The sequence below is a fragment of the Pantherophis guttatus genome, chromosome 1, assembly GCF_059756535.1.
Source record: "Pantherophis guttatus breed Tessera chromosome 1, ASM5975653v1, whole genome shotgun sequence".
Lineage (NCBI taxonomy): Eukaryota > Metazoa > Chordata > Lepidosauria > Squamata > Colubridae > Pantherophis > Pantherophis guttatus.
The window spans coordinates 247086698-247111933 of record NC_142063.1 but is presented as its reverse complement, the minus strand read 5'-3'; the positions used below and the strand labels follow the sequence as shown (position 1 = coordinate 247111933).

The following is a 25236-nucleotide window of genomic DNA, read 5'->3' as shown; positions in this document are numbered from 1 at the left end:
TTTTAGAGGAACGGCAATACATAATGGCTCTTATGTTCATGACATGATTACCTGTGATTAACAACCATGATTTATACAATCCATTTTATTTTATAAGAATTGATCACACAGCTTGGTTCACATTAAAATAGATTAAAATGTAATTGTTAAATTGAAGGACAGGAGATTATGCAAACACAAGTGTTAACATCCATTAATCCTCCTTATGACATAAAAAAACCCCAAATAATAAAACTGGCCTTTCAATGGTAAGCCTATATTTAAAGCAGCAGCAAATTTAGTAACTCAGAGCCCATGGCACGTCTTTACCAGACCTGAGTGGAATGGATTTAAAGCAAGCATCCAATCATGGCCTCTATCAATGGCTCAAATAAAGTAAACAAAAATCCAGAAACATGGTGTTTGCCAAGGCAGGGAGATCATCAAAGAGAAAAGAGGGCTGGTAGAACTGTGGAAGAAAGGAGGACTTGGGTAGGTGGGGTGGATTCCAAAGAGTAGCTAAAAGTATTGGGAATGGGTGTTGTGGGGGGGATGGGGCGACCAGCAGAAGTAATTGGGTAAATAGATACTTCATTCTAGGTGGATGTTTGATGGTCAAAGGCTCAAGGTTTTTGGTAAACAACTGATAAAGTAGGATATTCTGTTCAGCACTGAGTCCAATAGAAAGCAGTAGAAAGGACACCTATAGACTAGCATAATGGAAGCTGGTATTTTTCAGATATACAGCAGCCAAAATTAGAGCTGTTTTGTTCCTTCTGATTTTACTTTCCATGTGACGTGTGGAATTTCAATTCCCAAATAAGATATATATAAATCCCAGCTTCCCATGCTCCCATTTTTGACTATGCATGTTTATTTATTCAATATTTTATCCTGCCTTTTTACTTTATAGGTAAGCCAAGGAGGTGAACATGCCTAATATTTCTTCCTATTTTCTTCACAATGACCCTGTGATTATATACCTCTTACAGTATTTGTTCATAATGCAAAGAAAACATTTTAAAAATTAAAAAACAAGCATATTCCCATGTCAAAACGTTGCCATAGCCCCTCAATATTTTACCACAAAGGATAAAATATAAGGCTATTCTGTGGGTGAGCATTTTGAAGTTTTGAGCCTTTTTAAATCTGTAAACTAACTAGGTTTGATGCTCCCCTCCCTTTCCAGGTATTTTTTATTGAAGAATCAGGAAGCCTGTCAGAATAGGTGGAAACATGTATTAAGCAAATTTTTTACTTTTTTGAACTATTGATATTTGTATTCTGAAAATTTCAAGAAAATTCTTCCAGGTACATTAGGAACCGGTGATAGTAATTGAGATAGTTGTAAAATAATTTCTCCAAATCCGTTTCGAAGCTACTGGGCTTTTCATTTAAGTAGGTATATAAAACCTAGATGTTTGACTTTATGTCCAAGTCTTTCCAAGTAGGATTAGGTGCCGTAAATTTTCATCGGAAAGTGACGGATTTTATACGCATTACCTGTAGAACAATGCCACGCATCTAATGGCATGTCTCAATTGCTGTTGCCTTATTCATTGCGAGCATTATTCTTTCGCCCAGCGTTATGCCAAGGCCGAGCAGCCATCGGTGGGAATCGTGCGGCCAGTGTCATTAATAATGTATCCAGGACGGGGGAAGGGCGGGAAACCCGAAGCATTGGAGCGAGAAGGGGACGAACCGCTCCAGCCGAGTCCTTTGCCCGCAACGTTCAAGCGCAAAGCTCCGCCCTTCCAACTAAAGGACTGAGAGGGCAGTATTTTAATTTCGGCGAGCGGGCCGCCTCATTGGTCGGGGAAGAAAAGGCGGGACGAATTCTGTCCAATAGAAGCGAACGAAGGAATGAAGGGTAGGGCTTTAACCTGAATGACAGCTCAGGAGATAAACAAGTCCCTGCGCGAGACTTCTCCATTAACCGAGCTCCTTAGCCCAGTTTCTCCCTCCAGAAGGCGGCAGCTGGTGGCGGGCCAAGGGAATAAGCTCGTTTCCCGGTTTCTCTACTGAGCCATCCGCGACTCGTTCACAACGTGAAGAGTCAGCAACTTCCCAGCACCCACTCAGCAATAACCGAGGGAGCGCGCCGCAACGCGCAGGCGCTTGCAAGCTAAGGTATTGCAAGAGACTCTGGGTCTTGTAGTTCCGGCATTCCCAGTCTTCCCCAAGCGCCTGCGAATTCGCGCCTCCATCACTACTACCTGACCCAGAAGCCCTTGCGACTCTAACTCTTGGAAGCGGTGGTTGAAGCGGGTGGCGGCTGAGGGGACTCCCCCACAACCCCCCCCCCTCAAAAAAAAAACCCAAAACAAGGAAATGGTGCCCAGTATGGTGGCCTCGTGCCCTTGCGCTTGAACGCCGCCGGTCCCGCCGCCGCCTCACCCCGTTGTCCACCTCCCTCTCTTCCTTCTCTAGTCGCTCCTTCCATGGGTGAAAGACATGGACTACGAGTTCAAATCCAAGCTGGCGGCCGAGCGCGAGCGGGTGGAGGATCTGTTCGAGTACGAGGGCTGCAAAGTCGGGCGAGGCACCTACGGGCACGTCTACAAAGCGCGGCGCAAGGACGGGTAAGCAGAAACCGCGAGGCGGGGAGCGGGAAGAGCGCGGCGGCGGTGGCGGCGGCGGCCCAGGGGAGCCGAGGTTAGGAGACGTCGGTTTCCGCAGCGACTGAACTTTCAAGCCCTGCTCCCTTCCGCGGCGCCGTCCCAGCAGCGGGGCTTAATATCCCCGCACCCGTCGGGTTGGGGCGGCTGGGGGGTTGGAGGGCAGGGCAGCTAACTGCAGGGAGAGCCTTTGGTGGGCGGATCTAAGGGTCACCGTAGGCGGGGCCAGTGGTGGGCGGGGCCAGAGCCGAGAAAACTCCCGACAGCGTGAGTACCTACGAGACGGGATTGATCGTGCCGGAATTTGAACCCTGGGAACAGCGAAAGCATCTTTTGTGTATTGACACTTTAATGCGCCACCCGAATCCCATGCAGGGGAAAAAAGTCCCATTGAAATTGAAATTAAATCTTTGTTTGGAAAAAAAAAACACAAAAAAACTTGCTTAGCACAGCGATTTCTGCCGTTTAAGGAAAAGGAGCCCCCGTTTGGATGAAATGATGCAAGCTGGTCATTTCTTCTGCTTTCCTTCTTTTCTTTCAAGAAGAAACAAAGATCGGGAGTCATCAGTGAGTTTCCCTAGCTAGAAAGCGGACAAGTCAGCTTCTAGGGAAGGAACTCTTTTGCTTTTCCATTTTTAGTATAAGTCATGGGTGCTTTTCTCCCTGCACCGAAGATTGGTTCCACAACACTACCTAAACTTTTTGCTTGAACAGACAGTTTGATCCAAATGCTTGCTGTGTGTGAACAACACAACATAGAGAGGACTGCCCTAGTCCTAGGACATTTTATCCTCTCATTTGCTCTCTTTTGGCAACTCTGAGTGCATTCAACTTAGTTCACCAACTTGTTTCTTGCTATTCTTTCTGGGGGGTGGGATAAAGTGAGGAGAGATCATTTGTTTACTGCAAGATCAGCTACTGCCTTTATACAGTTGTTTGGCTTCTGTTTTTCTTTGTGTTGAGTTTAAGGATGGAAGGGATTGCACGGTTGCTGCTGTCTCCTCACTTTGCAATGAACATGCATCCTTGTCACTGGTAGTGCAGCAGGAAGGATTGGGCATAGTGGGACCATCAAAAAGAAACACTTGGGTATAAGGAAACATTGCCTGTATGGTTCTTCTGTTTCATGATGTGGTTTGAAGAAGTATGCTAATTGGATCCAGTCCCCACTCTCAGAATAGGGGTGGAATAAGATGAAGCATCTACTCCCTGAAATCTCTTACTCTATACAGTAGTGGGTTCTTAGAAGTGGGAGCAATTTACTGGACCAGTTTGAAACCTTCCCTGCTGGCCATTGATTTTGCTTGTGGGAAGTGAGCAAATGCCTGATATGGCCATAATCACAACCCAGACAACCAAATGCCTGGATTGTGATCATTTGACCTTGGGGATGGTACGACACCTGTAACTTACAGAACTGGTTTTATTTATTTTTTTCAGTGTCACTGTAACTTTGAACAATGAATGGATGGAAGTAAGCAGAGGACTATTGGTATTGCATCACCCATCTAGAAAGGACAGGAGTGGTTGCTTGTATTTTTGTTTATTAATATTTCTGTGGGCAGAGAAGTGCAAGAGCAAAATGGCCAAACTCAGATGCACTAAAGAAGGAGATTCCAGAGATCTTGGGGCAGGATATCTCTCTTTCTATTACGATTCATTATTTTGATGGCATGCCTCACAAATGAGCTGCTTTTGGTTCACTATAACAGGTAGCGTTAATCACCCTTTCCAAAATCAGGACTGTAAAATAGAAGAGGAAAGGAGGATGCATGTAGTAATCTTTCTGCCCCTTTAGAATTAATTGCACAGAAAAACATGTTACTCTGAAATACATAATTGAAAAATGTATTGGAAAAAAAAGGAAAAAGTGAGAAAAATAATCAGGATTGAAGGTTCCTTAATAATTTCATAGCCACCTTAAAATTGCTTCTGTACCATAGAGCAGAGGTTCCTAAACTTTTTGCTATCACACCTCCCTTTAGTGTCAACTTACACAGTTACTCTAAAATTCCAAACACCGAAATGAATACAAATGTGCAAAGAAAACAATGCCATGGAAGTATGTAATGTAACAATGTAACTAAAAATTATTCTCTCTCACACACAAATTCTTAAAATGTTTGCCTGTACCTTCCTAAAGTACAGACAATTTTTAAAAAAATTAAAAACATAAGTTGAAGGAAAGTGCAAAAAAAAAAAAAAAAGCAAGGGAAGCGGCATACCATGGAAATACCACCACCCCCTTCACAAAATTAGTGGTATACCCCAGACTTTACATTTAAAAAAGAACAAATTATTTTAGGAAATACCCAGAAGTTCTAGGGAGCCAATCAGTCAGCTAATGTGATTTGTTCTGCATGGGGGATGATGGAGAAAGAGAAAGGATTTGAAAAATTCATTGCCCTGGATACTGAAGTGATTGGCTCCTGCCTTTAGAAATCATCAGATCTGATATTTATTTTATTTTATTTTATTTATTTATTATAATTTGTCAAACAGAAAAGAAAACAGGAATAATATAAAAATACAATGACAGGGACGATAGGCACATTAGTGCACTTATGCATGCCCCCTCTATGGACCTCTTAAGTATGAAGTGAGGTCCGCTGAAGTCAATTTGTGACTAAAACTGAAAATTTGTAGCTGAAACAACTGAGTCAAGTAGAGCATTCCAGACTTTGACAACTTTATTTATACAAATTTCTACAAAAATTGTATTTTTACAGTCAAGTTTAGAATGATTTACATTGAGTTTAAAGCGATTGTTCGTGTGCATATTATTGCGATTAAAACAGAAAAAATCATTGACAGGTAAAATATTACTATGTACAATTTTGTATGTTCAATTTAGGTATTTTGTAATACCAAATCTGACTGCAATCGACACAGTTCCAAGTTATCCAAACCAAGAATTACGAGCCTAGTAGCATAAGGAATTCTATTATGTATAGAAGAATGCAAAACTTTTCTCATAAAGTTTTCTTCTAAACCCGCTCGATTGTACTAATATCAGATATATGGTAGGGATTCCAAACAGTTGAACAGTACTCTAAGATTGGTCTAGCATAAGGTTTATAAGCTCTAGTTACCAATACAATGTTTCCAGAAAAGAAGCTTTGTAGAATTAAGTTTACAACTCTTAGTGCTTTTTTAGCAACGCTGTTACAGTGAACTTTGGAGCATAGATCGTCAGAGATAAGTACACCTAGGTCCTTAACAAAGTAAGGGTCATCTGCTAGATCAATACCACCTAGCTTATATTTGACATTCTGATTATGTTTACCAATATGTAAGACAGCATTTATTAATCGAAATTTGAAGTTGCCAAATGGATGACCATCCAGACACATAGTCGAGATCACTTTGCAAAACAACAGAATTATCTGTAGTATTAAATAATTTTATGTCATTGGCAAAAAGGACGCAATTGCTTTTAAGTTGATCACATAAATTGTTGATATAGAGCAAGAAAAGTGGGAGACCTAAAGCACTGCCTTGCAGAACACCACTGTTAATTGATGCAGGGTTAGACAGTGAGTTCCCTATTTTGACTTTCTACAGCTTATTAGACAAGAAAGCAACAATCCACTTGTGCAAAGGTCCAGAAATGTCATAAGAATTTAATTTCAACAGCCATTTTTCATATAAGTAGTTTATTATATAAGTAGTCCTCTGTTAATGATGGTATTTGGAACCAGGAACTCTGTTACTATGCAACCTGGTAGTAAAGTTCAACATCAAATGACCATGCTGACTTATATTGGCAATTCTAGTTGCATTCATTAGGTATTTCCACACAATCATTAGCATGATATCACATGATTGCCATTTGTGACCTTGTGACCAATGGTTTCCCCATTGACTTGCTTATTGGAAACTAGCAGTGAAGGTCGCAAATGGTGATCACATGATTGCAGGATGCTGTGACCATCCCATCTGCGATTGTCACAATTGCAAGCTGTTTGCCAAGTATCTGAATTGCGATCATGAATTGCAGAGATGCTGCAATGGCTACAACTTTGAGGACCAGCTGTAAGTCTCCTTGTTCAGCGCCACTATAACTTTGAAGCAGTTGCCAAACAAATGGTTGTTCATCAAGGACTATCTGTACTGTGCTTGGATATGTGCATGCCAAATAAAACTATTAATAAAACTATTTGGCAGTTCGAGGCTCAAGGCTGACTCAGCCTTCCATCCTTCTGAGGTCGGTAAAATGACCCAGATTGTTGGGGGCAATATGCTGACTCTGTAAACCGCTTAGAGGTGGCTGTAAAGCACTGTGAAGTGATATATAAGTCTTAGTGCTATTGCTATTAATACAGAAAGAAGGGATCCCTAAATAACACTCCACTAGCGGCATCTAAAAGTAGGAAACATTTTACCCATTAATGATTCCGTGTCTTCTGAAGCCAGAGGAAAGGTGAACTGATGAGAATATGTGACTAATTAGAATTAGTCCTTTATTGTCACTAGTTTGTGTCATTGTGCATAAGCTCCCAGCTGTTGCAAATAATTAAATTTGCTTTGGGGGCTCATTTTGAAATTAAACATTGAAAATGGCCGCATAGCCTCAGAGCTATTGAAATTTTTTACAGCTTTTTTACCACTCAGGATGTGAGTAGTTCAAAAATGCACAAGTCGAAGAGTACCTCTTTGTTGGAGTGTTGGATATCTTGTATACATGTTATATACATACTTTGTTGACCAAAGCATTTGTGATTCCAATACTTTGAAATTCAAAGTTGCAAGCTTTGTATAGATTTATTGAAAAAAAAAAGACAATGAACATAGTGGCATTTATTTTTAAGTAAATATACATAACATTGGGGAGCATGTCTTGGTCTTCTCCTTCCATGTGTCTCCTTCCTGCCAGACCCATCCCTCCAGTGCCTTGGAAAGAGGCTGCCCTGCCAAGGATCTGCTGGTCTTTTGTCATGAACAGGATGCCTCAGCTGTGAATTTTATGAAGGTTTTTTTAAATAGGTTTTCTTCTTCTTTTTTTAAATTGTTGGGTTGTTATTTTTTGTTGTTTTTATATTTTAATTGTTTGTAAGCTTCCTAAACTCATATATATGAGATGACTATATAAATTTGAATAATGAATAGATACTCCAAGCTAATAGTAAAATCACAGTCATATATTGATGGATCAAAATGCCCATTTGAAACAAAATTATAGCTTCCTAGCACACTAGTTTATTTTTTACTCATTTAACTAGTACTTTAAAAGAAATTCTAGAAGTGAATTATATTTGTATTTCAGAAGGTTTTGACAGTCATTGAAGTCAACTACAACATGGTAGTTGAAATAATTATTGTATAATGCTATTGATTAAAAGGAGAAAGGAAAGACTATAGTTAATCAGACCTTTTAATATTATTTCTTTATGGTGTGGAGCATTGGGAAGGTTTGGGAGTAACCATCCTATTATACTTTGCATATATATGAGGACTAATTTGTTATACTTATATTCTGTATGTTCTTCTTCATTCTTCAAATGCTTTGACTTCCAAGTAGATGATGACCATGCCCACATCTGAAAAAGTATTAGTCAAAGATCTGAAGGGAAACAGGGTAAATTCACGTGTCTGATATTTGAAGAGGGGTAATATGTAAGCTTCTATTCTAAAAGTCTTCAAGTCAAGATGATGAATGTATGGTTTAAATAGAAGGTATAATGGGCTAAACAGAAACCTGGGAGCATTTGTTTTTCAAGGAATTCTACATCATAGCATAGCATAGCATAGCATAGCATAGCATAGCATAGCATAGCATAGCATAGCATAGAATTTGTTATTGGCCAAGTGTGATTGGACACACAAAGAATTTGTCTTTGGTGCATATGCTCTCAGTGTACCTAAAAGAAAAAAAAATACATTCATCAAGAATCATAAGATACAACACTTAGTGATAGTCATGGGTTACTAATAAGCAAATCATACTAGGAAACAAACAGAACAATATAAATCGTAAAAATACAAGCAACATGGTTATAATCATAGAGTGCAGAGTGCCATAATAAAAGCATAAAAAAACACAGATTTAAGACATAATCTCCAAAGTAATTTAATGATAGAAAATATCCTTTTCTATCCAAAACTGTCTAAATAGGTGGTTAAATTGTTGGATGACAACTGAGTGAAAGAAGTACTAGAGCTCAAAAGATTACAAAAAGCTTTGTGTGTATTTTAATCTGACCCAGACTAGCTCTACTTTTTCTTAAAATTAGGGAACTTCTTTCTCTTTTTCTTGTAAACAGAGCAAAAATGGCTAGAAATTTTCTCTCAACGTCATCATTGTGATAGTTGCCAACTGTGAATTAAAAATATCTAAGCAAAGCCTTTCCTGTTTTGATACCTTAGATGGTAGGAAATAGCAATGGAATTTACTCATTGCAAGGTTAAGTGCGGCTGTTTTTAGTTAGCTAGTCAGGCACTTTATCTCTCCTTTTGTCATAGCTGTTGCTGTAGAATTTTCCTTGGGTGAAGAATTGAGTAAAGACATATTCAGGCCAATATAGACCCCATAATTCTGTAGTAGAATTGACTTCAGCTTCTGAACAGTGTGTACTGAAAAAGAAAAAAAAAGTTGGTAGTCTTTATAAATATAAAGATATGTTGAAAATATATATTGGAAATGCCTGTAGAAATCTTATTTAGCTATGCTCAGAGAATGGAATACATTTCTTATATGCCTGTTTGCTCTAAATTTTGCTCAGTTTGCATAATGTGTCCCAGGTGGACAATTTGTTGCTATATGTTGCTTCCATTTCTTATTTGTAGGCTCAAGAATCTCCCAAGGTCAAACTGCTGAAATTTGACATCAGACCACCAAATAATAACATGAGAGTTATCTTCTTTCTGGAACAGGAAACTCAGCTCTGTAATACCTGTAACAGGTTTAATTCATTTTTTTAAAAATAATAATAATACACTGAATCACTCCTCACTCAGGAAGTGATGGAAAATTTCTGCTTTGATATATTTTTATATAATCATTGTGTCATTACCTTCTATGTCTCTCAATGGCTAAACATTTGTTTAGAGTAGCCCTCAATTGGTTCCTTACCCTAATTTTGATAATTTTGACAGTTGACAAAATGTAGATTTTTTTTAGTATAGTATTCTTTCTAAGAATATCTTAAGTATACACATTGTTCTGATTGTATATCTACAACAATATCTTTAAAATTCTGTAAAGCATAGATATAACTAATTATATAATAATAAATTGGTTACTTATTCTCTGTTCCTTACTGAATTTTGTTTCAAACTCAAAGACAGCTTGATTGGTAATGTGAATATATGGCTAAAGGTTGTTTAATTTTGGATATAAAATTAAATATAGATCTACCCTTGGACAGGAACGAACAATGTATGATATTAAGTTTAATACATCTAAGATGTTGTATCCTACAGTTAGCTTTGGGCCATATGAAGTCATACACCAACAAATTATCCTGAATATATTGGAAAGACATCGTGTCCAACCGAAAGCTTTCTCTATGAGCAAGCCATTACTAACTCTGTCTCTGTTTTTCTATCTCTATACATTTTCATTCCAATGTGGAACTAAAAAGCTTGGAAGAAATACCCAATTTCAGCCTCATTATACAGTATTGTGAACTCTGGACCAATCTTCCAACTTTGGAACAGTACATTGCAGCATCATTATACTGGATATTGCACTTATTTTAGTCTTAAAGGGTCAGATAAGCATTGGAAGATTAGGTGAAGAGAAATGATGATAGTGTCCGTGTTAGTAGGGATGCAAAGTGTGAGAGAAATGAAAACATGCCTGGAAAATCAGTTAGACTTTCATGATTTATTCATATAGTGATAATGTTCTCTCTTTAATATGTTACTGTTAAAATGTACTGTACAGTACAAATGCAGTTCCAAGTGTGTGGGTATAGTTGGTTTGATGCAATTTTGATGTAATAATAATGGAGCCACTTTGTTACTTCCTGATGATTTAGATTGTGTACTGAATTTTAAATTCAGAATTTATATATACTAAATCTTGAGGAAGGCAAAGACTGTAAAGAGTTGTATTACTATTTAATTATGCATTATTGATAGCAAAGTAAACTCTATGCAGTTCTGTAGAGAAGTACTGAATGGAGATATACTTGAAGAAAGAATGGCTAAATAAACATCAACTTACTCGAGGTATAAGGCAATTCAGGATAATAGTGTTTGATTCTCTTTGTCAGATTTTCAAGGTTCTAATATAATGCCCTTTATAGAGTTGCCATACTGCTTATGATATCTATTTCCTGAACTGGCCTACTTCATTGACAAATACTAAGGAAGCACATTTAAATAAAATTAAATAATTTTTAGAAGAGAAGCCAAAAGAAAATAAAAGGGGCAGTCACCAGAGGGGTGATAGAGGACTTTGTCTCTTCATTAAAGAAATCTCTGTAAACTTTTAGTGTGGGGATTTTTTTTTTTTAAAAAAGGAAGCCTGTAGCAGTGTTGCCAGTTAAAATTCCATAGAAACCCAGCAGTAATGCATATTTATAGTTTTCTAATCACCATGGTACCAAGGGACTGCTACAGTATAGCTAAAATCCATGTTAGCAGCTTACACAAATGTATGATGATTTCATCTGCCTTTCTTCTCAGAGAGATGAAAACATTTAGTACCTGATACATCATTGTAATTATGTATTTATTGGTTAATCTATTTGAATTCTATAATCTAGTTAGTCAATAAGGTTACATAGATATTTTTATATTGCACATCATCAGTTGTGAATCTTTCTAAAACGATTAATTTTCAGCCAAGTTATTGATATATAGTAGTAGCACTTTTGATTTCAGTAAGTAGTAGCATAGTCAGTAAAATTTCTTTTTTATCTGGTCAGCTATCTGTACATTTGATTTATGTATGAAATTAGCCACAATGAAATGTTAGCTTTCCATGCTTCTTGAGACACATTTAAATGTACTTGCAGGGTTTGCTGGGACATGCAAATGGAATATTTGCAAAGGAGCTCACTAGCAGCTTGATTAGGATGCTGTTAGGTTGCTAACACTGCATATGAGTAGGAAACACTACGCTTAATAAATTTAAATATGGGTAAACGAATTTAATTCTGTTATGTATATGGTAAACTTACCAAAGTAAAGCCTTTATGTGGCCTATATCTTGTAGAATGAGGTTTAAAAGTGAGGAAAAATATTGCAACTTTGGCATATTTTAAATCTACGTAACCTAATATTGGAATTGATGAATGCCTGCAATGCCTGGTTAGAGAGTTACTTGTCTGTAACAACTGTAACTCTGAAGTACTCTGAGTTACATTGATTATGTATAGTGTATTATTATTGTGCCAACCTTGTATTTTTGAACTTGATTTGCTAAAATGCTGATAGCCAGCTAATCTGATCTTTCTAAATCAATATGCCTAATAAATCCAGAGTCTTGGAGTCTATTAAGATTTTAAGCTATTTAATGTGAAACTCTAAAACTGGTAGTTATTCCAACAGGCTATTAACACAAGGAACATTAAAAATATCCAATAGGTTTGAGAAATTTACAGAAAATGCAATTATAAATTAATAAGGATTCGGTTTTTGGAATCTGGAGCTATAACATCATCTAACTACTGTCAGATATTAAATACTGGAAACTAACAATCGGTGTTAATTTTCTGATTTAGACAATATGTAGATATAGCATGTGCTGTATGATTGGATGAGCAGTATGAAGATCAAAATATACTAATACTCTAGTATCTCTGGAAACCAAAGGCACCTTCTGGTGAAAAAGCTTATTGGATGAGAAGCAAAATGCCTTCAAGAAAAATCAAGAAATTCCAGCTGCCATTTCAAAAAAGCACCTTTTGGGACAACAGTGATCTGGATGACTGAAAAGCTTGATAAAGATATATCTCTGGAAACATTTACATCAATTAGAAAACTATGGAAAATAATGTCTATCGAATCTTTTTTAAAGATTCAACCCTTTTCCCATGCTAAATTGACTTTATGGGGAAACCCAACTTTGAAAATTGGGAAAAAGATAATAATATTAAAAAAAAAATGGATGGAAGTGGGAATATTACTTTGGACTGATTTTTATTTTCACTTGTGTCAGAAGCACCGAGGCACTTCCAGGTTGAAAGGATTAGCCAGTGACATCACCACGGGATGATTGCTCAGGGGATGCCCAGTTGCTGGGCTCCTTTCAAGTCCTGGCAGGAGCTAGAGCGAAGGACAAGAGCTCACTCCTCCCCATATGTATTTTGGACATATTATCCAAAGACCTACCTCTGGAGAAGGTTCTAATGCTGGAAAGTGGAAGGGAAGAAGAGAACAACTAATATTTTTATTTATACTGGTGATGGATGCACTGTGGAAAGACTAGAAGGACCATGTTGGGGACAGATTGTCATGAAGAAATCCTGACAAAGGATGCTAAGGTTCTTCTCTCTTTATTTTCTATTTATTATTAAGAACATTTATATGGCTACTCAACTCACAGATGGTGACTCCGGGAGGCTTATAGAAGTAAAACCTCAAATACAAAACCCATTAATTGCAGTGTATATGGCATGTCTTTCATTTTCATCCTGGGATATTCCACTGATGTGGTAGTAGTGGCATATTCCCAGATATACCGTGCCCCATTATAATGTGAATAGAAGATCTGAAATTGGTTGCCATTCTTCCCCAGATGTCCAGCTGTCAGATCTAAGCTAAAGATGAATCCAATCAAACCCAGTTCTTTATTTGCTTATGCCTAATAGACAGAATCTTACCAGACTAAGGCTATAACCTTCTAATCTAACCTAATAGACATATCCTGGGAGATTCCATAGTGCAGCTACCCTGAAGCTTTTCCTCCCTCCCCCATCCAGTTCAGTACTGCACAGTCTCTTATCTTGGGTCCTTCTCTGGAATGTGCTGCCTGCTACTGCAATGCTACTGCTGACATTCTCCCCACCCCCCACCTCCTTCAGCTGCACTTTTTATCACACTAGCAAATGCATTGGGACTATAACTCTCAGAGGTCAAGGTGAGCAGTGCCTTACTGGTTAAGCATTCTGGGATTTGTAATCCCAGTGCACTTGAAGGATAGCCATTGAGAAAAGCTGTTCTGCAGCAACAAGGAATAATACAATTATCACTTGTTGCCATCACTTTTAACTTATCATAGAGACCTGTCAATGTAATTCTTCTCTTTTTATATGGTTAAACAAGTCTTCCATCTAATACTTCAGAACATTTCAAAATCGCCTCTGTCTTTTATGCATTTAAAAATAAAGTTGATGTAATATCTTGGACATAGTGTTCAAAATTTTTAGAACAGAATTCTCCCTGGGCTAGCAAGAGATTAGTAGCATTATAGCTGTAACTAGTTAAGGGTGGAATAATATTTCAGGGTTCAAATGGCAAGTCCCTCCCAAGTAACAACCAGTGTTAAATAACTATCCTCTGTAGAGTAATTGGAACTGAAGAAGCTTCTTGGATGAGAAGCGAAATGTTTTCAAAGAAAAACCAGAAAGTCCAATTGCCTCTTGAAAGAAGCACTTTTGGGTAATTGGAACTCTGTCTCATTAGTTTAAAAAAATATCAATTTGTATGGTACCTGCATCACTGATGACCAGTTAGCTTTATCACTCTTTATTCCTTCCGTGCAGATAAAGTTTTAATTTTTATTTAAAATGTATGAATGCCTCTAGAATATACATTTTTCTTAAACATTTTCATCATAATATTTTAGCATCATGCAATTTCCACTTTCTCTTGAAGCAACAGCTATGGAATTGTCTTCTGTCTCAAAGTAATTGATGAATCCTATGCTGGGTGTTGTAACCTTTTCTTGTGTTAAATGGCAAAGATTTTGAAATACCTCCTTCAATGAAGATTATTTCCCTCACATTATAAAGTTAGGATTTGCCCAGATATTAATGAAAGGCTTTTTAAAAAAAAGGTATTTGTGTTTACTTTCAAAAGCAGAAACCAGATTGTTCATGAGAATTTTGTGCAGTGTGTGAATCAGCAATGCTAGGTTGGATACAGATAATAGTTGTGGTTTTCCACTGAGTTGAAGGTGGTTCAAAAGAAAGGTTCTCATCCTGTTTCTGCTTCCATAAGCATTTACTTTTAAATGTTATAGTTGTAAAATGTGCTTAACCAGAATTAACGGTGGGAAGAAAGAGCAGACTTAGTGTATGCCATAGGATGCAAAGTGTTTTTCAAATGGCTTTCGCTTTTTTAAGGTTGACTATTTCCAACTTAGGGTATATCACAAGAAGAGAACCATATTTGTTTATTTGTTCCCTTGACAACATTTCAGCTACTTAAGAGGATTCAGTTTGGCAATGATCTTGTTTCCAAATAGCATGTCTGCTTATTAAAGACTGGCTCCATGGGTATCTAGATACTAGGCACTGCTGAGTTATGAGGTGTGAATCCTGTATATCTACATAAATTTCTGCCTTTTACTTCTGCTGTGTTCATAGATTCCAATGGGCTTCGTATATGGACTTCAAGCCTTGGAGGTAGCAAGATACTCAGCAGAAGGTAAAGAGGAGTGCTGCCTTCTGGCATCATAATGTGTGCCTGTGTGCGAGTGTGCACTGACATAGTACTGTGCAGTCCTTGAAGGTGAAAAATAAATACATGTATAACATCGGAATCCTGGTTAATGGTCAGTCATGTCATTAGACTGCCTGTTTTAGCTGTTCATACAATCCATGAAATTAAGATGGCCCTTTCGTTGGTGTCTACTCTACCTCTGCATTCCATTCTACAAGGGTCTACTGGCAACAGTAGGAATAAAGGGGCAGAAATGAAGGGAGTAGAGGAAGACAGAAATTTCTGATGTATTTTTCACATGCATGTATACCTGCCTGACTCTTATTTCTGGGTGGATATTTATCTGAGGCGTTCCGGAACCATATAACAAGTTAAACTAAAATCAAACATATGGTTAGCACGATGCATGAAGCCAGCCTAAATAAAAGCTGAAGTTCTGCACAATAAATATATGTTATATTGGTTCTTATCTTACACCATGTGACTTAAGGTTGCAGAATTTATTAGACTCTTTAATTCCTTACACTTCATTAGCACTTAAATCTTTTCTTAACTCGAAAGTGAGAAAATTTGTGTAATATTTAATTTCAAACCCTCTATTTATTGCAGTGTGAGATTTGATAGAGAATTTTGGTGATAATTTCTTTTAGATTATCCTTGAACTGAGATAATTGAGACTTTTGCTTTACATAAACTCATCAGGAACAAATGGAAATAAATATTCTTTTTCCTCAGTGATTATGTTTTTGTTTCAACAGCTGCTATGGGTCTGCTTCTACTGCAATAATTGCAATTAAAGATTGATATGACTCAGGCTATGTAAAGAAATTTAGCAATAGCAATAGCACTTAGAGTTATATACTGCTTTACAGTGCTTTACAGCCCTCTCTAAGTGTTCTGCCCCAGCTCCGGATTTCCAAGGATATTGACACACACCAACAGTCCTTATCAAATTGATTAAGTAGCAAGAATAAACCAAAGTCCGGGAAAGGTTGGCAACCAGCCCAGAAAACAAAATACGATAAGACTTCCAAAAATGCTCTGATGATAATTACAAGTTGTTTCCAGCAAGAAACTTACTAACCGTGTGTGACTTAAATAGGCTAAGGGAGTGGCCAATTAGCCTCAAGCCTTACTCTCGAGGAGACCTACTCTTCCTGAGTAGCCACTCCTATCTTTTGGCAGCCCTGCATGCTCGAGCATTGAGAAGAGGCTCCTCCACTTCGCTCTCTCCACTTGAAGGAGCCTCTCCACTTCTGAAGGCCCTGGCTGAGTCTCTGCCTCTGGCACCACATCCTCTTCAGCCTCCTCGCTGTCCGATGCGAGCGCCGGCTGCACTGGCTGCTGGCGCAACACCACATCAGCCTCCTCGTCGTTGGGATCAGCCAAGATCCGCGCAGGCCACTGGTGGGTCACTATACTAAGCAGTTTACAGAGTCAGCATATTGCCCCTAACAATCTGAGTCCTCATTTTACCCACCTCAGAAGGATGGAAGGTTGAATCAACCTTGAGCCTGGTGAGATTTGAACTGCCAAATTGCAGGTAGCCAGTAGTCAGCAGAAGTAGCCGGCAGTCCTGCACTCTAACCACTGCGCTCCTATGGCTCTTTATGAACAATAATGAGGAGTGGCTATTTATAATAGTGTTTGAACTGGGCCATTTTAAAGCTGCTTGAAACTTGGTGTCATTATTGGATGAGTACCATTCACATGTACGAAACATGTTAAATAATTATGCAGGGCCGAACATAGTTGCATGTAGAATATCACTGCATATACACAGATGGTTTGTGATTGAATTTTATTTCCTGAGGTAAAGGAGAACTATAAACATAAATGTGCTTTATTTCCTTTGGAACAAGTACAGGGAACTTATCTTTTATGGTGATCCTAGGTGCTCAGATATGCATCATCTCTCTTGTCTTGCTGCTGAAATGTACCCTTTGTGCCTAAGTATGTAAAGCGTATGAAAAAAAAGTATTCTGCAGAATTGCAAACTAAAGTTGGTTCTTATGTGGTTTCAGTTCTGTTAAGAATTTTTACTGCTCCATACTGTGTAACAATTTTCAGTGCCTGTTATATCTGCAAGAAGACTGAAGTCATTGGTTTTAGGAATTCCTTTTCCTGACAAGAATAGAATTGGCTTCAGAGGTGGCACTCTCAGCAGGAAATTATTTTAGGATTGCAATAATAGCATGTGACTGAACAGCCTTATTAGAAGTTTAGAAGAACTGAATATAAACCAGAGGTTCTTTTAGATGAATTCTCTGCCCTTAAGGCAGGCTCCCTCATTCCTTTTTTCCTTTAACTTCCCTAATCCATATTGTAATGTCCATAGGACAGCACTTTTGAATATCATATCAAGTTACATGCACTCAGATAACCCAATTTAATTCAGAAAAGGCAAATAAATTGTTATTACCTGAGCTGAACTGGGAACTGTGTTATTTCAAATAAATGTTATCAAAATCTATTGTTTTCTAGTGAATGGGTTGTGGGGTTGAGTGCTATAATGTGAGAGGACACACCTGGATTGCAATAACCCACAGAGCTGGTTTCTTATCTCGGAATACCTTGCCCAACATAGAACTACAATATGGTAGTTTTGAAGCACCTTTGGGATATCACTTGTCCAAATTGACACAACTTGGGTAAAATGAAGATCTTAATATGTGATCTTGACACAGATTTTGGGACTTTGTTTTCACTTAAGGTTTATTACAGATTTACTTTCAACTAGCTTCCTTCTAGATGCTCATGCTAGGATAACTTTCTGTTAATGAAGCTAATCCTCTATTCCAAGAGAGCGCCAGGAAACTGCCCGAAAAACAGCCCCAAAACAGCCTGAAAAATGGCCTGTGCGTGCTGGCCAGCTGGTCTTTGGGTTTCCGGCACTCCGGCGTACGCACATGCACGCACATGCACGTGTGTTCTGGTTTGGGCACTCAATGCCGAAAAGGTTCGTCATCACTGGTTTTAGAGAAGAGCCGTTTCCCCTGCAGCCCCTGCCCTCTGGAACATCTTGTTGCCAAAGATGAGATCTGCCACTATTCTTTTTGCCTTCTAGAAGGGCCTTAAAACCTGGATCTGCTGGTTGGCTTAGGGCACTGATGGGGGTATGCTGGAAGTAGTTGGTGGAGTGAGAAACATGAGCCCACCCTTGTACCCTTCATGCTCTTGGTTTTTAGTCTTTATTTACTTGTTGATAATTTTAATGCTTTTATATTTTTTATATTTATGATTTTATGGCACTGTAAGTCACTCATAGTCACTTTGTATAGTGAGGTGGATAGCGTATAAATTTAATAATAAACAAACAAACAAATAAATAAAATCAATTTCCTAGTCCTTTTTTATTATTATCCCTAAATGATGCATTTTTAGAAAAGGAATATTATAAATGGAATTCTGAAAATAGATTGAAATTACAAGAAATACTACTAATATTAGATTTTGTATCCCTAAACTGATTTCTAACTGGACCAGAAAATTAGACCTCAAGGTGCATAAAAGCTGATTGCAAAGATAAAATTTGCTAGATACTTTAACAACTATTGATCTGCTAGACAGGATGATTTTTTGAAAAATAAGAAACTTTTCCTTTCTGTTTAGAAAAATATTGTTCTGGTTACGAGAGAACTTCAGGAGGGAAGAGAGATTCTTTTTATTGTATTTTATAAACATCATTACATATTTCTCCAAAATATTTGGAAATAATTGGCTTTAAACATTGCTTCTGGAATATTATTTTAAAAATATGCTAGTGCGTAGATATAAAGAGGTAATTTTTGTTTAGAGACCACAATTAGGCCCAGCAACTCAGTTATTAAGTGAAGCGGTTTCTAAGTGCAACCAGAAATGTGCTTATGATCGTACTTCAGCTTTAATTTGCTTTAGAGTTCTGTGAGGGTCATAAATACAAGGTTTGATTGTAAAATTACTTTTTCATCATCTTCATTACTCCAAACAGTCATTAAACAAAACAGTCGCTAAATAAGTACTGACATTTTACCTTAATATCTAATAATTAGTACATTTTTGTATGTGTGCCAATACAGTTTGGTTGTCTTCTTTAAAGAGTGCATGCAAACATATGGGTGGTACATTTATTTTTAATTAGACATTTGTTTGCCTCCAGCTTGTCAGCTACATAAAAACCATAGTCTTGCCTCCAGCCAAATTCATTTCAAAACTAAAAGGGAAAAAAATGTCTGAAGTCAGCATTTGTTCTGACAAACCTTCAACTTTTCTTAGATTCTGGGCATCATAGCCATGTTTGCAGAGACCATACCAAAGCAGAAGTCAACAAACTCCTTATGGATCTTGAAAGATGAATACAATCCTGCATAGGTCGCAAGAACAAATTTCTGGAAAACTGAAGATGTGGTTGGAAAGATTTTTTTTGAGATAGAAGCTGAACATTTTCATAAAGTTGCTTTTTTATCAAATCAAAACTTTCTTGATACATTAATGTCACAACATATATGAAAGTGCATAACATTATATTGCTTGGTTCAGTTTTTAAATTAAACAATGTAAAACCTTTTTAGAAATACAATAGATATCTGTGATACTCTGTTATACCAATAAATTGTTATATAGCCCAACAAAATAAATTAATATGAGGCATGGGTTTTGATTGGTATTAAATCAATACAAATATTCTATGAACAAAATCAGTGTTCCTAATAAAGATAATACGAAATGTACATACTTGCTCACCATTTGGGGTTATAGATCTTATAATTAAGCCAAATGAAATAACCATTTAAGTTCCTTTATATAGGGATATATAGTACATTTTTTACAGAATGGCTCAAATTTTAATAGCGGTTAATAGAGAATAAAAATAGTATGCTGGTACCAAAGATGTGTATAACATTTACAACAGTGTGTTGGAAAACCTTTGGCATAGTCAAGTTCCCAAAATCTGATATATGTGTTGATAATGCAGCAGAGGAATAAAGTTTTTAAAAGTTGATGTTGAGGTTAAATAAGGTAATATTTAAACTGCAGATACAAACTATTCCTATATGTCTACTTAATTATATTAAAAATGTAACTCTGAGAATGTTACATGTGCCAATACAGTTCTGTTAATGGCAACTATATTATGTATTAATTAAATTTAGAAATCTAATACTGACTTACTAGGAGCCAGCCAGAAAATGAATACAAAAATTTTTTAAATGACGGTTTTTGAACTAACAGGTTGAATGGAGTTTATGTAAAATCAGTGACTGAGTAGAATAATATTTTGGATTACTGTACGGAATTTGGTCATTGTGTCATCATTGTATTCTTGCATAATACATGAGCCTTTTGGGGATAATTTAATTTCATCTATGATATCCGTATAGGTTTTTGTACAAGAATCACTTGTATTATTTTTGCTATTTGATTTTCAAATAATATATATTATTTTTTAAAATAATATTTATAAGTTTTATTTGGGGAAAAAAAAGAAAAGTAAAATTTAGTAAATGATTTTATAGTATAGATTTAAAATATGTGTGTATATATGTGTGTGAGAGAGAAATCCTGCATAAAATATTTTTTTAAATTAGTACGTACGTCAATTTGTAGAGATTTTGAATATCAATTATGCTTAAAATTATGTCATTATGCATATTGAATTTTTATGTACCTTTAATTGAAAATAAATTCACCATAAAATTTTACCAGACTCTGCATTCTCGCCACTCCACCACCACAGCTCCTAAAAAGCATTCATTAAAACAATTAACAATTACACAGGAAAAAAGGGCGCATTTTACTATTTCCCTAAGTACTGGGGGAGTGGAAACCTCTAATAAATGTACATAGAAAGTTGTGCAATATCATATCAAGCTTTTCATCTAACTCAAGATTTTGTTCTTTAATTCTGTTTATGCACTATATCTTAGGTATGGATCTGTCTTATCATATGTTTGGTACCTGATTTTTTAAAATTGATGCCAATAACATAGAATTTCTAGATGTAGAAGTTCTGCATTAGAGTAATTAGATATACAGTAGGTGTAACAGCATTACTTTTTAAAAACATTTTTAAAAAATTGATTTCACTCTGTATCACTTTGTACCAAACCTGATATAAAGACGAACATCCAACAACTGAAAGAACCTGTGCTTGACAGGGTAACATAAAGAGCACTTGCCTATAAAGTTGCCAAGAGTCGGACACAGCTAAATGGTTAAAACAACCTGTTATAAGCAAGCTGTGTTGTTATGTCTATGGGTGCTGATAGAGTGCTAATTGCCATTCTCTTGGCAATGTTGTCTTATTCAGGGCAACTATTCCTTCCTACACTTAGTTTTGCTCCACCCTTGCCAAAATTGCCTCATCACTGTGTTTTTCCACATCTTTAATTAGGAGGGTATTTTGAAAAGTATCACTTGAAAATCAGGTATTTTCATTAGATCACAATGTCCACTTTATTATTATTGTTGTTTTTGCCTATCGAACAGCTGCCTGTCAAAGTGATAATTGGTTATGGAAAAATAGGACGAATCATTAACCGCACTGTACCATCAATTAGTCTGTTATAAGAGAATAGAGATTAAGTGTGCAAGCCTTGTTATATATTTCAAGTGTTAATAAGTCCTGTAAAATCCACTTTTTTCTTGCAGAAAAGACGAAAAGGAATATGCACTGAAACAGATTGAAGGCACAGGAATATCCATGTCGGCATGTAGAGAAATAGCAGTAAGTGACACGACAAAAATACTCAACTCTTTCTACAATTAACAGCATGGGGAGAATCCAACTAGTTTCCATCAGAGAAAAGCTGTAGTGCAGTGCATTCTGCTTTCTGTGCAGAAAGTCCCATCTGCAATACTTGGCATTTAATTGAGAAACTGCTAGGCTAGTTGGAGCAACAATCCAAATTAATATGTAAGGCAGCTTCCTCTGTTCCTATTTCAGCTGAGAAGGGGAGACTTAGTTTCTCCATTATAAATTATGATATACACTTCAGTGCCGCTATGGACTAGTTAGGAATGTGCAGAATGGATGAAGTTAGACTGAAAGGGGAAGGAGTATTACTGAAATCAAGCCCATCCTTTTATCAGCCAGTAGAACCTAATGCTTCTAGAGGGAAACTAGCTGAATTTTGCCATGTTAATTTTTAATTATTCTGCTAAATGTCAACTTTAAAAGTTTCCATAAATTTGAACATACTTGGTTCAAATGTCATATTTGACATCTATACCTAAATAACATGGTATATTTTAAATTCAAATTTAAAAGATACCATACATACAATAATCCACATTTAAAAGATACTTAGATACTTAAAAATAATTAGATTAATCCTAATTTTAAAATTTTAATAAAAATATTAATGACTTCATTGCTGTACTATTAATTTATTACTTTTCTAATTTTTAGGAGATTTTACTTCTTGGTATATTTTACAAAAGTGCAGGATACAATATTTAACTAAACTAAAGAAATGAAAATAAAATAATATAGATTTGATTTAGATATGTAGTGATTCTATTTTCCAGAAAACTAGCAGGATACTTTCCACTTACAGAAGTATTCTAAATAAAAGATTTACTGTTTAAGTGCACTGTTTTATTTGCACCACTTGATTATTTGCAGTTGAGTGTATTAACATACAGTACATTTAATGGGGTGCAAAATGCTCTGTAATATTAAGTCTGTGACAAATAACATATTTTTCACACTATAAGACGCATTTCCCCCCTCCCAAAAAAGTGGGTGGAAATGTCTGTGCGTCTTATAGAGCTAATGTTGCCGAAGCCCCACCCACCCATCGACCTCCATCCTTTGGCCTGTGCCTCCCAGCAATTTGCCTCCTTGCAGCAAACAGCCTGGTTAGCTTCAGCACAGCCTGATATAGCACGAGCAGCTGATTGGTGTTGGATCGGCCTCCCGGAATATCACCGATCAGCTGTTACAGGCTACAGGGATTGCTGTCACCACCATGCCCATTGCCGCTGCCTATCGCCACCGCCTAATGCCATCACCTAACACTGCCTATGCGTGCCCCATTTTTGGCCTCTGTGCATCCGATTTTTGGCCTCTGCACATCCCATTTTGGGGCCATTCCAGGTGGCGGGGATCAGCGGTGGCTGGGAACAGGTTGAAAACGGGACACACAGAGGCTGAAAATAGGGTGTGTTGAGGCCGAAAATGGGACGTGCGGAGGCCAAAAATGGGGCACGCATAGGCGGCAATAAGTGGCAGCGGCGATGGGCAGCGGTGATCCCCGCAGCCTGGAACAGCTGATCGGCAGTATTCCAGGAGGCTGATCCAACCGCCAATCAGCTGCTCGTGCTAAATCAGTCTGTGCTGAAGCTAACCAGGCTGTTTTCTGTTTGCTGGAAGGAGATAAATTGCTGGGAGGCAGAGGCAGATTTTTTTTTCTTGTTTTCCTCCCCAAAAGCTAGGTGCGTCTTATGGTCTGGAGCATCTTATAGTGCAAAAAATACAGTATGTTATACATGTATATCACTTTCTGATACAGCATTTGGTTAGTCTGTTGCATCAGTCCAACAAATAGAATAGAATAGAAAATGAACCTTTAATGCAATTAAAGAATATTATTGCATCAGCATTTGTGGACCTGATTTCATTTCAGCAAAATCTCATTTTGTAGGAACTAACAAGTGATGTGTTAACCAGGCCTAAGAATTTTTTTTAAAGAAACCTGAAACAGTATACAAATAACTTTTTCTAGGATTTATAGAATTGGGGAGATAGTTGGATTAGCTCTCCTCCATCCTAAAGTTTTCCATATATGTTGGGAGTTACTGTCTGGAAGGTACCAGTTTGAAAAAGCCATTACTCTACATAGCAAAACTATGCATTGCTGTTTCATGACTGTTTGATTAGGAAATATGAACTTTATGAGATATCTTTTTAAGAAATAGAAAAGGTTATATAATTACATTACATAATATCAGCATTGTTGTCTAATCAATCAATCAATCAATTATATATGGCTGCCCAATCACCAAGTGATGCTGGCGGCTGACAATTTAAAACATCAAAAAAATTATATCCAAAATAAAAAAATGGCAAAGAAATGAATATATCACTGGAAACAATCATTCACATAATCCAGTTGACATGTATTGATGACTCATTTTACAGCCTCGGGCTTGAGGAAAGAGCCAAATCTTCAGAGCCTTTATAAAGGCCAGCAGAGTGGGGACCATCTAAATCTCAAGGGGAATGCTATTTTATAGGATGAAATGTGGCAACACTGAGGTAGAATATATACAAAACTACACATGCTGCTGTCTTCTGAACCATCTGTAGCTTCTGACCTTCAGCCACAGTCCTATGTAGAGTACATTACAAATGCATGAGTGACTTTGAGCAGGGCCTCCTGATTCAGGATCAGGCACAACTGGTACAGAAGATTTATGTAAAGGCTCTCCTAGCCCCAGGTAAGAGCCAGAAAAACAAGAGGACCCACAAATTACAAACCATTTCCAGCCGGGTAGTCTAATCCTACTCAGATGAAAGATCTCCAGCTTCAGGTAATCTCAGCATCCGCAGTCACTCTGTCTTGCTAAGATTGTGCTTCAGCCTATTTCCATCCAGAGCCCCACAATTGAATATGTATAACTAGGTGTCTTCAGCATGTTGCCACTGGATAACCTGTGACTTCATGTAAATAATATAGAGAGAGGAGAGCATTGAGTCTTACAGCACCTTTCCAAGTAAAACCTTAAAACTAGATCTCCCCACCCCATAACCACGGTGAAATGCTCCTGGTTCGGACTGGATTGTCCGATCCGGCAGCAATGGCGGTGGGTGGTTCGGAGAACCAGTAGCAAAAATCCCTCCCCCACATGCCCGGCTTAGCCGCACAATCATCAGAGGGGTTTTTTTTTGTTTAAAGCATTTTTTCTACAAATTCTTTGGTCAAAAAAATGCTTTTAAAAGCCTCTGACGATCCCAGCTGAGTTGCCTGATCGTCAGAAGCTTTTCTTAAAAAAACAAAACAAAACATTTTTTCTACAACCTCTTCGGCTGAAGAGGTTGTAAAAAAAAATGCTTTTAAAAGCCTCTGACGATCAGGCAACTCAGCTGGGATCGTCA

At 37.3% G+C, this 25236-nt stretch overlaps 1 protein-coding gene across 4 annotated transcripts in view; it reads left to right on the top strand.

Annotated features, from left to right (window-relative positions):
- The first annotated feature begins 1847 nt into the window (after positions 1-1847).
- CDK19 (cyclin dependent kinase 19) overlaps positions 1848-25236 on the top strand; it is an 85061-nt gene continuing 61672 nt past the window's right edge. Inside the window, exons 1-4 of one of the 4 annotated variants that reach the window (XM_087882636.1) lie at positions 1878-2109; positions 2410-2561; positions 15080-15140; positions 21786-21861. In XM_087882636.1, coding sequence (XP_087738762.1) covers positions 21838-21861 — 24 coding nt within the window. In that variant the 5' untranslated portion in view covers positions 1878-2109; positions 2410-2561; positions 15080-15140; positions 21786-21837. Of the gene's footprint in view, positions 2110-2202; positions 2562-15079; positions 15141-21785; positions 21862-25236 lie in introns of those variants that run through there. The other 3 variants (XM_034409163.3, XM_034409162.3, XM_087882637.1) reach the window with 3 other exon arrangements.